Source organism: Enoplosus armatus, chromosome 4 (assembly GCF_043641665.1).
Source record: "Enoplosus armatus isolate fEnoArm2 chromosome 4, fEnoArm2.hap1, whole genome shotgun sequence".
NCBI lineage: Eukaryota > Metazoa > Chordata > Actinopteri > Centrarchiformes > Enoplosidae > Enoplosus > Enoplosus armatus.
The window spans coordinates 6,758,043-6,773,152 of NC_092183.1; the positions used below are offsets into that span (position 1 = coordinate 6,758,043).

The 15,110-nt window shown below is 39.8% G+C and overlaps 1 protein-coding gene across 1 annotated transcript in view; it reads right to left on the minus strand.

Moving 5' to 3' along the window:
* Positions 1-5,850: 5,850 nt before the first annotated feature.
* Positions 5,851-15,110, minus strand: part of LOC139283993 (transmembrane protein 132C) — a 227,698-nt gene continuing 218,438 nt past the window's right edge. Inside the window, exons 8-16 of the mRNA XM_070904128.1 lie at positions 14,097-14,160; positions 13,807-13,938; positions 12,909-12,986; positions 10,275-10,337; positions 9,656-9,784; positions 7,601-7,729; positions 7,107-7,406; positions 6,726-7,000; positions 5,851-6,478 (exon numbers count right to left, since the gene is read on the minus strand). Coding sequence (XP_070760229.1) covers positions 5,851-6,478; positions 6,726-7,000; positions 7,107-7,406; positions 7,601-7,729; positions 9,656-9,784; positions 10,275-10,337; positions 12,909-12,986; positions 13,807-13,938; positions 14,097-14,160 — 1,798 coding nt within the window. The remainder of the gene's footprint in view (positions 6,479-6,725; positions 7,001-7,106; positions 7,407-7,600; positions 7,730-9,655; positions 9,785-10,274; positions 10,338-12,908; positions 12,987-13,806; positions 13,939-14,096; positions 14,161-15,110) is intronic.

The following is a 15,110-nucleotide window of genomic DNA, read 5'->3' on the forward strand; positions in this document are numbered from 1 at the left end:
ATAACTGATCATGGTTGAATTTACATGTACATGACTTTAAACCACATAACCATAGCTAGATTAAAACATTGAAATCACTGACACTTGTATGTATTATAAAAGTCCATCCCATGCTGGATCATTTGACTACATTTGAAACATTTTATTTAAGCAGACAAGGTCTTGCTGACAAACTGTGGACTCTATCCAACCAGGAGTCACACAGGGTGGTGACTGACAGATTCAACCTCACCAAATACACAGTTTTTGCACATCTGCATAAATTGTGTTTCCATGTCAAAACCCACTTGTCACATATTTCCTCACACACAGGACAAGCCTTTCATATGCCTCTGGGTTTTAAACACAGCCACATTCCTTTTAATGCCTCATTTGACTGTATTCATACTTAGACATGACGTCTGAATATCAATATTTAGACATGATGTTTGACTATTCATGTCTAAATATTTAGACATCATGTCTACATGACATGATACAGTCAAATGTGGCTAGACCGTCAAAGTCAAAGTTCAGGAGGCCCCAATGTTTCCGCCTAAAAGACATCAAGAATATCAGCACAGCAGTCACAGCCTGTTGCATTTTCCACATCCTTTGCGTAGAACTGGCCAAGTGTTTCAAGAGGGCATTTACTGACCACAAACCCACAACCGTGATGAATGTCATTAGAGATGATGATTCCTCCTTTCTTCAAATCACAGCTTTTCTTTACCCACTTTGTGAGATAGTGGGCAGTATGCCACAGGGTGATGGAGGCACTTAAAATCAAATGTAAACTTTATCATGGATATCTAATATTGTACTTATTCGTGGTAATCCACTGGGCTACAAAGCATTATCTTAATTAACTTTTGATGTAAATGCCTCTCCATCATCAAGACTCCCGCTGGGCCTCCAAGAAGCGGCTCACAGAATCCCGGCGATTAGAGCCCAGACAAAATTAGCAAAGGGTCTCGGAGTATCAGTGGTCCCCAGAGGTAATCACTTAATTTGTAAAATGTGACCATCCAACCCAAAAAAAGGGAGGAAGAATATCGTAGCTGTTGGTGAACTTTTAAGCTAAATAGCTCAATCATGAGCAAATCATTTCCCATCGTGCATATAGCTGATACAGGTGGAGAGTAATTGCATTGCCTGGTTGTCTTGATTCCTTGACATCAGTTTGAGTTGGACACAATTCATAACCAGCAGGCATTATTCTGAGCCAGACAGTGATCAGCACTGATTGGTTCGACCCAGGCCTGGCTCGTCTCAAACAAGCCCAAATGTGCCACCAGTGGATTTAATTAGTGATTGACTAGATTCAAGGAGTGCTAATCAGTGAAATCGGTTGCTGTTGACTCGTAGCCCTCCATGACACAGTTGCCTATTGCTAATCAAAGGTTCAGTCATTGTTGATCTTACGTTTCTTTTTTTTTTCATCTTACCTTGATACCAAGTACATGTTTGGATAAAGTTCCCTTCACAGTATTGCAAAGCTTTCTGTCATCCAACAGTTTAAAGAGTCAAATTATTAAATCGTAATTTTTTTGTTTCCAAACTGCCTTTCCAAATACATACAGCGCATTTGGATTTTTTTAATGCTGCATTCTACAACTTTTTAGACAATCTTACAAAACCAAGTGATCTCATCACGCAAAAGTTGGACTGCGAAACATACTAAATGAACCTGCAGACAATTTCATTTTAGGAAATCCCAGATGACTCAAGTTCCAGCTGCTGTACTCCACCTAAATCTGAAATTTTTAGTGTTTTATGAGTTCAAATAGCAGATTATCATGCCTGGAAGCTGAAGTTGATCGTTATTGTGACTCAAATGGATTATACAATAAAAGAGTATTACAAGACAAAAGAGCAGGTTGCCAGGTTTTGGTTATGAGTCTTTATTGGCCTCCATGAACCATGTTTAAACAATGACAATAGCAAAAAGAAAAACAAATTAAACAAAAAACCTTTAGGGCTCGTGTCCACTGGCACCTCTTCTACCTGTAGCACGTTCAACTGTGGCTCATGTGTACCTCCCACTGTAACTATAAAAACTGAATTCAGCCATTTTGCTTAGTACGAGTATATGTTTTTATTGGTTCAATTTTTTTTTCAGCACAGTCAGATGTAGCCACTGTAAAGGTCCCGTTGCTTACTGCTTGCCTGCTGGCTAAACTACTGCTGTGCATTGGCTTCATCTGAGAGGAACTGTTTAGATAAAATGCAAAGAAGTTACTTGCATTGGTCAAAAAACAAGTTCTCTGTGGATCTAAGGTAGTATATTTACTTCCCTCGAGTGTTATTGCAAGACAGAGGCCTATATTGGGCAATAATGTAAAACCATCCTCTGTAAACAAGGCCTTCTTGTTTTCTGCCAGAACAATAAGGCAGCACTGCATATGCAGATCCTCTGTAGACACAAAGCCTAACATGTTGTTACAAGGCTGAGTGTCAACATATAGAACAACTGAATTCTCCTGTTCAAAGGCATCCAGATCTGTCTCAAAACCTTTCTTGCCAGACTTGTGTTCGTACCAAACCGCTTTGCATTAGCTAAAAAAGTTTTGGAGGAAATGCAATGTTCCTGTGCAGCATTATGTTGAATATTGAAAAAGTCAACGATTTTAGAATCAGCTTAACACATTGTATGCCCAATCACCTCCTTTACCGCCACACCCTTACTTCTCCTTGGACTATATAATATCACACTATTGCAAATTGGTTAAATATGGGTTAGGGTTAGGGAACATAATTCTGTCGGAGATACGAGGCCTCCATTTCCATGAATACCAGAGAAACAGCCTCTGAGAGAAACGTGGAATATTAAAAAAAAATAAAAAACACAACTGTGCTCTTGTTTCTGCACCTACAGTTGAACCAAATTAGCATGAATTAAAACAATATTCTACTCTCTACTTGCAACCAAAACACGATCCTGGTAATTCTGTATAATATGCAGCTGTAAATGTGATGAAGAAGCCAAACCTCTTTCTCTTGGGAACTGTGCCAAAGTTCAGCAGTAGTTTAGTATGCAATCAGTTAAATGTGGGTCCTTCCACAATAGCTACATACAGCAGATTTGTCTTTCTCTGGTATCAAATAAAAGCTAAAATGCCCCAAAGATAATCTCTCGAAAATAGTCTAGTATTTTTTTTCAGTTGACATCCATACAGTTTTAAAATTATACAACAGGGAGAATGGGTGTCACAGGCTGTAAAGTATAATTAAACTCACAGTTCTAGCATGTTAAGAGTCAAAAGGTTTTTCATCTGAGAGCATTGCTACACTTCTACGTTAGGCGACCATTGAACTTGTACCTGTTCGACTGATCCTTTCAATCACAGCAGTCTTGTAGCTACGTTAGAGTAGGCGAGTAATGCCTATGAGTCCAGATCATACAGTATAGTCACCATCATCAATCAAAATATGTATTGCTTTGGTGGAGGCTCTGCGGCCCATTTAGGTCCCCCATTTGGAGTCAGCTCAGGTCTCTTATCTGTGTCTATCCGAGCTTGCTGTCCTTTCAATCCTCCTATTCATTCATTCTGTGTCAGAAAAGATGATTTGGCCATTGTGATTTCATGTGCATTTTTATTATGTATCTTGTTAAACAAATGATTGAAAATAGAGATATTTCTATCTGTAGTAATCCAGATTCGGCCTTTGTTTTCTTTTGGACTAGCCCAACATTTGGTTTGGTATTCTTTCTGAAATGGATCTCATGGACTCGCCAACCTCAAGCAATTTTGAGTGTGATGCACGATGAATTGCCTCCATTTTTACATCTCATTATGGAGGTAAACTGATCCCTACCCTGTACAAAGACAAGAACTCATTCAATACTTTAAACAAAGACAGGAACATCTTTAGAAAAAAGAACCAATAAGATCACTTTCACATTGTGGTGGTAGATAGTATTGTGTACCATATTTGCACTGTAAAATGTACAAAATATCACCATGTTGTTGGCTAGTGACCTGCAATCTTATTCACAAGCACTCTGAAGCATGTTTATTTATCTACAACATACAGTGTACTCTGAAACAGTAACACATTTATAAATAAATATTGCAATCTTAACAATCTTACACTTCTCCTTTTTTATTGTCGGCTCTTCATGACTCGTCACCTGAGCTTTATGAAGGTGAGGCAACCTCTGCCTGTTATGTCTCCTTCCTTTCACTTGTTCTCTTGTGTGCTATCATTCACCAGCAGGTCTATTGTTTTCAGTCTTTGCCCTTGGCCTTTCTTTCCTTCCTCACCCTCTCAAATGTTAATTTAAATAAATAGATCTGTAGGAGAAAAAAAGAATCATATATCCTTAAAATCTTAATAAATCTCTGAAATAAAAAGCTACAATTAATATCTTCCAAAATTAGGAAAAAATGTAACAAGGAAAAAACATAATAAAAACATTCTATTTATCAAAAAGGATAAACAAAAGGAAAAAAAGTATATAATCATGTTCAGCAAGAACAAACATGTTTCATGAACCCATATCTATTTGTGAGATATTCAAAGGTGTCACTCCATTTTCATTTGTATTGTAATGTCATTCAATATATCCTGTTAGCTCCATGTATAACGCTGTAGGTACTCTGGTCTGTCTTGTTACCTACTTGTCTGTAAATAATCCTCATTATTAAGCGTTCGGTCAGGCTTTGCAAAGCCCAAGCAGCCTCCTTTTTATGTGAGACACGTCAGTCAGTCCCCCTTTAGTTTACAGACAGTATTTCACAGTACTTCACTGTGTATATATAGTTCACAAAGTTTGTACTGCTGTCCAATCACAGACAAGGAGAGGGGCCAAGGGATGACAGGATTGGTTCTGAATACAGGGAGAAAGCCGTCATTGGCTGGAAGGTTTCAGGAAACAGGAAGTAAGCCTCAAATATGGCTAATGTCCTTTCCTGTTTGTAATTGTGCAAGTTTAAATGCCTCTGTCTTGGATCCAAGGGAGAAACAGTCTTTTGTAGGACATTTCATTTTCCAGCTCTTGACACATTCTGTTTTTTGAGGAAATAGCGAGGTCGCCCCGTGTTCAGTGCTGAATGGCAACGCCCACTGGTGCCTGAATTTACTCATTTCTGAATTTCTGGATTTATTTGAGTACTTGGAATATATATATATACTTGAAATATATATACATATATATATATATATATATATATATATATATATATATATATATATATGTATGTATTACATGTTACATTTTACTAATGAGCAATGCCAAAACCGAATGGGTCACATGATAGAACAAAAACAAATAGATTGTAAATTTGCACCTATTTTTCAGTAATCATAATCAGTGATTCATTATTTAACCTTTCAGCAAACTTGGCAGGTTTGTATATTAAAACTAGATCTATCAATAATCAATCAGCAGCCACAGCCAATGCTGGCTATATACCATATGAGTAAAAAACACTTCAGAAATTATCTTCTTACCATCCTTGTTTAAAAAATGTATAGTGGCTTATTAATGTTTGTCCAATAACATACCCTGAATTTACTGTATAGCACAATGATTTACTGGTATTCTGAAAATAAACATTCATAACCAATAGTGACTTTGTCACTGATTTGTACACTAATATTTTCACAATAAATAATATAAAACAAGTAATAATAATGTTATTTATTGTTTGCTACCATTGATTTCAGTGTGAGCTAGTGATTTCAGTGTGAGCTAGAAGTGTGACTCTTCGCCACACTTCGTGTTCTCTTTACTGTTCTCATATTACTCCCATTCCCCCTCCCTTCATCCACTGCAAAGGCATTACAGGTGAATTGTATTCATTGTCCATCCTCCCCCTCCTGCACTCATCCTCTGCCCCTCCATTTTTCAGTTCCTCCCCTCAGTCACAGATTGTCTTGTAGCCTCTCCATGTAGGTTCTGATTTCAGACTGACCCAGGTCCATATCCTGGCACACCCACTTGATGTCATCCTCACTCCCATTGGTCACCAGGACTGAAGAGTTGGTGTATGGGCCACCCCCACCCGAATTATCATTGGGCAGAACGGTGGCAAAAGACGTGAACTGGACGCGTTTACGCTTGGCGGCTGCAACTGCAGCTGCAGCCGTGGCTCGGGGGGAATTATTCAGATGCTCCGCTTGGCCAGTGGCGTTCTTGCCACCAGTAGTGATTGCTGAAAGGCACTGATGTGGTTCTGGAACAGATCTGGGCAGGGTTTGTCCGTGGGTGACGCCCCGGTGTCCACCTGTTCCACCACTCCCACTAATGGTGCCCATGCCTGTGCCCACGCCCATCACCAAGGTGTTACCAGCCCCATTAAGCAGGTACTTGTTCTCCTCATATCCTCCTTCATTCCGGTCAATGATGGTGGTGCACTCATCAGGCAGCCCGCCCTGGCATTGGTCAGAGTGGTCAGCTAAGAGGTCTGCCTCATTGCCAAGCCACACCCAGTCATGGGCGTGGTTCATGTTGCCTCCAGCTTCCAGCACTGGGACCTGCTTGTGACGGTATCTGCAGATGAAGGACAATAATTAGTCTACAACTGAAGTATAATTCAATTTTGAACAAGAGCAATTTTAGGCTGTGCTGCTTTTTTAATATTGACAATGGGCATCCCTTTATTTAAACATCTGAAACGTACAGAGTAAAAGACATGACCGCAGAGACATCATTTGAAAAATCTACCAATATACTTTTATTGCTGGGTTTCCCTCAAACAATGAAAACAATAGAGTTCTCAATTATCACAATGTTTTACCTGAAGGCAAAGCTCACACAGTTGATGAGGAAGACCAGTATTGCCAGACAGAATACACCCAAAAGGGCATACATTCCAATCTCCAGGTCCGACAGTCCTCTAGTGGTCTGGGTCAGCTCACTGTCCCCAGTGCCTGGTACCTCCACTTGTGCTGGGTAGCTACTGTAGTCCCCTGCTTGGTTAGGGCCTCCACCCCGGCTGCTGCTGCTGCCTCCATTGGCAGCTTTACCACCTGAAGCACGATGGGTTACTGTGCTCTTGGTCGTTGTGCTCACCTGATTGATGGAAAATAATAAATACAGTAGATAGTTTATGAAATATTTAGTCATTCCTAGTTTCTTTATCCATGAAAAAATCAAAACAATCCACTGTTCCCCCCACCTTTCTCATGGCTCCTTCCTCTCGATCCACTGGTGCGCTGTTGGACTTCCACTCTCCGCCATCCTTTGCTTGTTGCTCGCTGGTGCTGTTGTCCATCCCTCCTCCGTCGTCCTGTCCACCTCTTCCCATCACACCTCTTTCCTCGCTCTTTGCTCCAAACTTCACTATCACATTGCCAACTCCAGATGCCAGCACACTCTTCCTTTTGGATTTCTGGCAGGTCTCAGAGATGACCATCTCTACACGAACGAGTGCTCCCTGTCCGTCGCCCTCTGCCACTACAATAGGCCAGTGTTGCTCCTAATAGAAAACAGAGACAACGTGAAGGTCATTTACACTTTGGACACCATACTCTCGCCTTTGTAAAATCTGCATGTGTTTCCTGAAAATATATATCGGTAACTTCTGTAGAACTTACATGGTTTTAGTTTCTGGCGTCTTTTACACAACTTTCAACCATTGGTCAGAGAAGGAAAACTTCTAATGGCTAGTACCTGATTGGTTATGGAGATGACACTCTCATCGAATGACACAGCAGAGAGGAGGAAGTCCTTGGAATCATAGACATCAAGTGGTGTCACTGAACCGTCACTGTACTGGATCCACGCACTAATCACTGCTTCCTGAAAGACAAGCATAACAGACATCTAATGAAGAAAAGTATTTTAGACATGTAGACAGAACCTGCAGGTTCGTGTACAGGTGATCGAGTGCTATTTGATCTATCCCACTCTGCAATTTCTGCCGCTTGCCATTCGAGACTTTGTAATTTCTCAATCTACTTCATGGCGTTACAGCTTTTGCCGGTGCCCCCAAAAATGTATTAATGCAGGTTTAAGTTTGTAGCACTACACACAGAAAGACCTAAAATAGCCTGAAGGATATTTACATTAATTCGGTGAAAGGACAGATCCCTAGCTGACAGCGTTAGCTTGCTGCACTAATGGGCCTGAAGCTCTTTTTTGAAACCTGCTTTACTAAGAGCATGAGGTAAAAATATTCATTGGTGTTGGCCTGGTAGCTTGACGGAGTGTTATGTTCTGAATAATTCAGCTGTTTGCATCCAACACAATGGAAATAAATGTTGTTACTATTGGAACAAGACACAAAGAGGGACATCTACACTCCCATCAATCCAACCATATACACACACAAAGACTTGAACATGTAAACATTGATAACTGAAACCTAACCATTTCTTTTTGTGCACAGACACACTTTCTTTTTCTGACTTCTCTCTCTCCAGCCACCATCTCTTCTATTACAATGAGGACAAACACTAGGAAGAAATTTATTTTTCTGACAACAGTCTTCTTCCAGCAGCAGCTATTCCATAAACAAAAAAACGACTTTAGCGCATAATATATTTTTCTCTGCTTTACTTTAAGTGATCCTGCCTCGCTAATTTCCCTTGATAAAAGCCTTCGCTTTCTTTAATCAGAAAACAGAAAAGATTGTATAGGTATAACACAGTAGAAACCTCACAACAAAAGTAATTAAGCTCCAACATGAAGAACAACTCTTTATCTTTATCCCTCCCTCTATTTTCACATTAAATTGTAATTTTTCATTCTTTCTTTCTCTCCGGTCTTCTGTTTTTTAATTCTTTTCACTCTGTTTTCTTCTTACTTTCCCTCTTCACAGTTGCATTATGTTTCCACAGGTAATGGTGAATGATGTAGAATAAAATTGAAGATCAAATCTGTATTTTAATTGTAATGAGCTGCTTCTCGTCCAATTAGCCCTTGGATAGAAATTATAACGTGGGGTATTGTTTGATAAGAAAAGGAAGAGAGAAAGAGGGAGAAGGGAAGGTGGACAGTACTGTGCTGTAGTCAAGAATAGCTTGTAACATGGTAGCCTAGAAATATAGTATGCATGTGGGTGTGTATGAGTGTGTTTTTCTATAGATATCATGTGGTTATGTACTGTTTAAGGTAGCAAAAGTGGAGAAAAGAGAATCAGAGACAGTACATTTAAAAATAAATGCTATTAAAATCTTATTCAGTCAATTTTTTTGAACACATATATGACAATGTAGTTTTAATGTGAGTATTGTCAAAAAATAACAGAAAAATGACCTGCCTTTATGTGGTGCTAGCTAACAATATAGAGGGTTTGTTTTACTGTAGACCTTTAGGTGGTTGTAACTGTAGCTAAGTAGTGCTACAGTGAAGCCTGGAAGTTACGCACACACCTAATTAGAAACTGATTATGGGAGAGATAGCAGCGATATGATGTTCGCAGCACAGAATTACTGTTTAACTTCTATGATTACAACCTTAGGGGTATAACTGTAGAGAACAGCTTAAGATGTAGTCCATCAGTGTGTGTGTGTGTGTGTGTGTGTGTGTGTCCGTGTATGTGTGTGATACAGACCTAAAGGCAGCGAGGTGTCTGTGTATGTTTATCATGTGTCTGCATGTGCAAGTTACATTCTGAAAATCTGATAAATACAACCCTGGGAGGATATGATATCTTGCAGAGATGGAGATATTTTGATTTGTGTGTGTGTGTGTGTGTGTGTGTGTACCTGTAGTATCTCCTACCTGTTTAGGTGTGTGTAGCAGGTCTGTAGCTGTAGTCGTCAGCTGTATAGCCTGGTAATTCCCAGGACTTGCTGTCATACTGAGGGACAGAGAAGCAACCAGTTGGACTCCCAGGTCTGTGATGGTGACCTAGACAAACAAGAGATAGCCAATGAAAACATAAACTCTGTGGGGAAATAAGGCAGTTGAAGCAGTATTATAGTACAATGGCAAAATAAAATTAAGGCATAGAAAGGCATGTAATATTTATAACTGACAATCTTAAGACATTGAAGTAGAAGTAGAAGTAGTAGAAGTATAAAAGTAAGTCTTAAATTAACCATAATGGAGGGCCACTGAATCACATTACCTTTCTAACGCATTGTTATTCCATACCATGACCTGATTATGTATTGCTAACTATAGTACGTATGAGTAATTTGCATTCCATGTCCACAGGGAGTACCCTAATAAACACTTGTTTACTTGCTGTGTGAGGCACTTTGGATGTTGTTTCCTTCATTTTTAGGCTATTAAGCTCAATACTGTCCCCTTGTATAACCAGTGATCCGCAACATGAGATTTAAGAACACACAAACTACATCCCAAATACATATAATAAAGCAATATGTTATTTTACCTTGTCATCCAACACGGTCACAGTCTTCTCTGCCAGGATAGAGTCAGACAACGGGGACAGAACCTGCAACAAAAAGATCAAACCACACATGTTGTAAAATGATATTTAAGCACAAATGAGAATTAAGTTTAAATTAAGAGTTTTTGCTACTTTGAATGAATCTACATTATTAGAGTTGCAGAAGAGTCGTGACATTTGCACAAAACTCCAAATGTGAGTTCCTAAAAGTTTTCATTCCATGACAGCTTTAAATTCCCTGCTCTAACACACAATGTTTGGTAGGTCTTTCCAGGGAAAAGTCCTAAACAACACAGCAAGTGTTTTCTGTTTTCACCTGCTGCAAAAAGAAGATGAAGTAAAGAGACACCACATTACTGACGAGCTGGTTGTTTGACAGGTGATGGAATGACAGCTTGGGTCTCAAAATGTTGCAAAATAATAACAATGGAAACAACGGGCTCTTGTGGATCATGCTGCATCAAGTATAGGAAATTAGGAAGTACAGGTATAGTACAGGAAACTCTCGAAAGACAATACAGGAGAGAGATGCATGAAAGAGCTTTTGTTGTCAGTGATTATTGCCTTAAGGTGACAGTGAAGAGTTTAACATTGGCAGAAAAGCAGTTAGAGCTGGTTAACACCACAGTGCTTTGGGCCACATAGACTGGCAGTATCTGTTAAAGTTAGAAAACCAACTCACACATGCGCACAGGCTGATCAAGCGAGTTATGTCTACTGTCTACACAGGGTGTTATCTACCATGTCTTAAACACACATCCAAACAGACAAACAGAGACCTGTAAAAGCTGGCGATACTAGTATTGTCTGTCTCAAGAAAATGCCTTTGGAAACCCTGCAGCTGTTATTTCACATCTCTGCAACAATGTAAGACACGCTAAGTAGTGGAAACACATGTACACACACACACACACACACACACACAGTTCCCGTCTGCCTCCCAGCCGTGCTCCAATGTCTCAGCACTAAGACAACTTAGCATAAACAAAGCACAAGGCCAAAACTAAAGAACTAAAAGAGAGTGAATGAAAAGAGAAGGGAGAAAGTGTAAGTGAGAGATGGTGAGCGAGCGAGATAGAAATAAATGGAGTGGGTGTCAGAGAGAGAGAGAGAGACAATTACAAATAGAGGAGAACAGAAAGTGAGAGGGGGCAGAAAGAGGGAGCATGAAAGAGATTGAGGTACAGATGGAGAAAGAGAACAGCAGGCAGACAGTGATAGAGATTAGGAGCCCCATGTTGTAGTGTACTACTCCGCCTGGCGACAGGAGGACAGGCAGATCTGATTGGTGTACAAAGAAAATCTCTCAGCGAACGTGTCGGGGCGTCAAACTCAATCCCACCCTCAGCGAGGTAACAAAATGCAATGATTGACGGCTCTGGGATTGCTCTTCAAGACAGACAGAGTATAAGAGGGCGAGAAAGAGAGACTGGGGGCGAGAAAGGAGAGAGAGAGAGAGAGAGAGAGACGCGGAGGAGAGGAAGAGGCGAGACTCGGGGAGACGGAGCTGGGAGGTAAAATTGAAATGTCAAACTATCAAATGACGGCTGTCGACTCTGGCATCTCGATGGGAATGCTGGGTAAATTCTCTCTCCTGGCTCCCAAACAGAGCACAGCTGTCTGTATGTGTGCATCCGTGTGTGCGTGTCTGTGTATGCGTGCATGCATGTGGCGGTCCCCGGTCGATCGGATGCAAACACACACACTCAGCTGTTCCCCAAAATCCCCCAGATATCCCCCCCACTGCTGCTCTGAACTCAGCGCCAAACCCACTTCTACAACACGCACAACACACTCATCAGAGCACTCATGGAAATGTAAGCACTTAGAATATAAATATATAGTTCATATAAAGATGGAGATGTAACATAATAGGATAGAATATAAGAAAAACTGTACTATGACATATTTTGGTGGTTTTGCGCTCTGCTATTTAACAGTATACCAGTAATGTAAGACAGTAAGCCACAGGACTGTCCTCCACTGTCACTTTCAGTCACAATGGACCGGCTTATTGGAATTCAGCAAAGTGCGCGAGTGTGTTCACTGTGTGCCAATGTGAGTGTGTGTCTGAGTGTAACTGCTGAACATCACACCGAGATGTCAGGGCCAAATCCGACAGTTAATTGTGGCTAATTGTGTAACGAGCTAGCAGGAGAGGCTTATAACTGCGAGAGAGGAAGAGGAGAGGAAGAAAGGAAGAGAGGATAATGTTTACATCACTTGAGTGCTTATGGCTGCAATGCGAGTTTGCCAAATTACATTGCACTTCACATAATCATACATTTTCAACCGTCTTTCTTCAGACTTGTTCAACAACTGATAAATACATTGTCAATGTTGAGTGTGTTTTCTGAATCCTTAAAATACAACAACACTGATTCTTGTACGCTTTGTACTTCACGCCACCTTACTTTCAAAGTTGAATCAACATGACAAACTTTGACACAAGTTTTGAGCTATTTCATTTAATATATTATATTTCATCCTCAGGTTGGGATAAGAGGGTGAACATACATTACTTCAATTATGAAAATGTGTTGTTTTGTGGTTTGGGTGAAAGATAACAGACTGGATCACAAGAGTAGTGATGAGAGTAGAAGAGGGGGTACATACCTGTATAGTGGTGATCCCCAAGTCCCGTCCGATCAAGATTTGCCCATCTATTAGTCTGGCAATGCGAGGATCTTCTACCTGTGGAGCACAGAAACTGCTATCAGCCACTACTACAACTTTAAATCACTTTGTTCATAACTGATATTTTATACTTAGTACTACATAAAATTGCTCGTTTTAACTATTATTCAACAATCAAATATCAGTCCTAACAGGAAAGAGTTAAAGGAAAAGTTCAATATTTTGTGAAAAGCCTTCTTTCCCGAAGGTTGGATGAGAAGATCGATACCAATCTTGTCTTTGTGAGCAAGATTTAGACCTGGAGTGGGGAGATCACCCTGAAAATACGGGGAAACTGCTAGCTTGGCTCTGTCCAAAGTTTTAAAATCCGCCTACCAGCCCCTCTAAAACTGATTTATTAACACGTTGTATCTTGCATGGTTAATATGTAATAGATACAGCTACAAACAGCTGTAACTATTTAATAGGAAACAGCAGCCAGGTGCAGTGCAACCAGCAGTGACACTGAACAGAAATATTAGGCAAAAGAATAAACTGTTTGTTAGAACATATAACTCCCTCTAAAACACAAATTGCTGTTTTTGCATTAATGTGTATATACAGATTATAAATGAGATACATCATGCTGATTAGGTAGGCGTATTCTCAAGAGAGCCAGGCTAGCTGTTTCACCCCGCTTTGCATCTTCTGTCTCTATCTATATGCTTAATGCCTTTAGACATGCCAAGACATGAAATGTAAATGTAAAGTATTAATCTTCTCATCTAACTCTTGGAAAGCAAATTATATATATATGACATTCCCCAAATGTCGAACTATGCCTTTAAGGAAGATTTGGCTTACGTGTGAGTATATGTGAGTATTTGTGTATACCTACCTTTAGCTGGTCCAAGACCAAATGGGTGATATCAGCTTGCCAGTCCGCACCTAACATGTAGACCATCTCTCCACCTGGGTCAGAGGGTTCTGCGACAAAATGGGTGAGGACCCGCACCAGGGCGTACTGGTACTGAAAGGTCAAGAGAAAGGTAAAATTGCACTCTAATGCTTATTTAACTGCACATTATGTCACAGCTCTCGCACCGTTTTTCAGGGACAATGACATTGAAGAAAATGATTAAAGAATTCTCCTTAAAAGTGTGATAGGTAAACCAATCAAAATTATACCTGTAGGGTGCAGCCTTTGCCCTTCCTCTCATCATCCTCATCATCTTCGCTGTCTCTTGTAGGTCTGGGAAGGATGGAGATAAATGAGACAGAGAGAAAAAGAGAGAAGAGAGAGTGAGATTATCTGGTAATTAAATGCCATTTATATAATCTACAGCTCCAGGTAATCTACTGGTTAATCTCTGCCCCAGGTTACACTCAGTCAAAGAAATCACACCTCATTTTTTAATTCAGCTGTAACACTTTTCAAACAATTTAGTTGTACAATGTGGATTTCTTGGAATGCCTGGTGAATAAATTATTTCAAATGTAACTGTATATCTAAACTATTATGACTTCTCTTGAAAAAACATGAATCAATTTCCCTTGTGAATGGAGCTCCAGTTCACCTCAAGTGTACAATGGGGCTTATCAAATAGACATCTAGCTATCTGTAAGGGACACATTTAAAAAGCAGTTACATGAAACTGCTGAAATGTTCGCAATATTTAAAGCAATGATCACAAGGCAACCCAGGGCAAAAAGTTGCAATATGTGCTAAACATGTTGTTCTAAGTGATAATCTAAGAGATAAGCAGCTATTGACAGTTGCACTAAAAAGAATTTTACATAAAACTGGAGAAACTGAAAAGTAAACATCCTTATGACTTTATAGAATAAAACGTGTACATGAAAAGATGCTGGTTTAAAAGAGCAGAAATCTTTGCCACAGTAAGTGGTTTATGATCCCAACACCGCATTGAAACAACTTATGTCAAGTTTGTTAATGACCTAAGGATTACAACTGGCACAAAAAATCTGGATTGTTGACAGGGTTGAGAGTAGAGTTGTGTTTTTCTATCAACATTCTCCAGTGATTTGAATCCTATCTGCAAAACTGATTAAAAAAAAACCTATATGGAGTCCCACAGGGATCAATTGTTGGACCGCTTCTGTTTAATCTTTATATGCTTCTGCTTGGCCCTATCATCAGCAAACAACAAATCAACATATCATGGCTATGCAGATGATAGA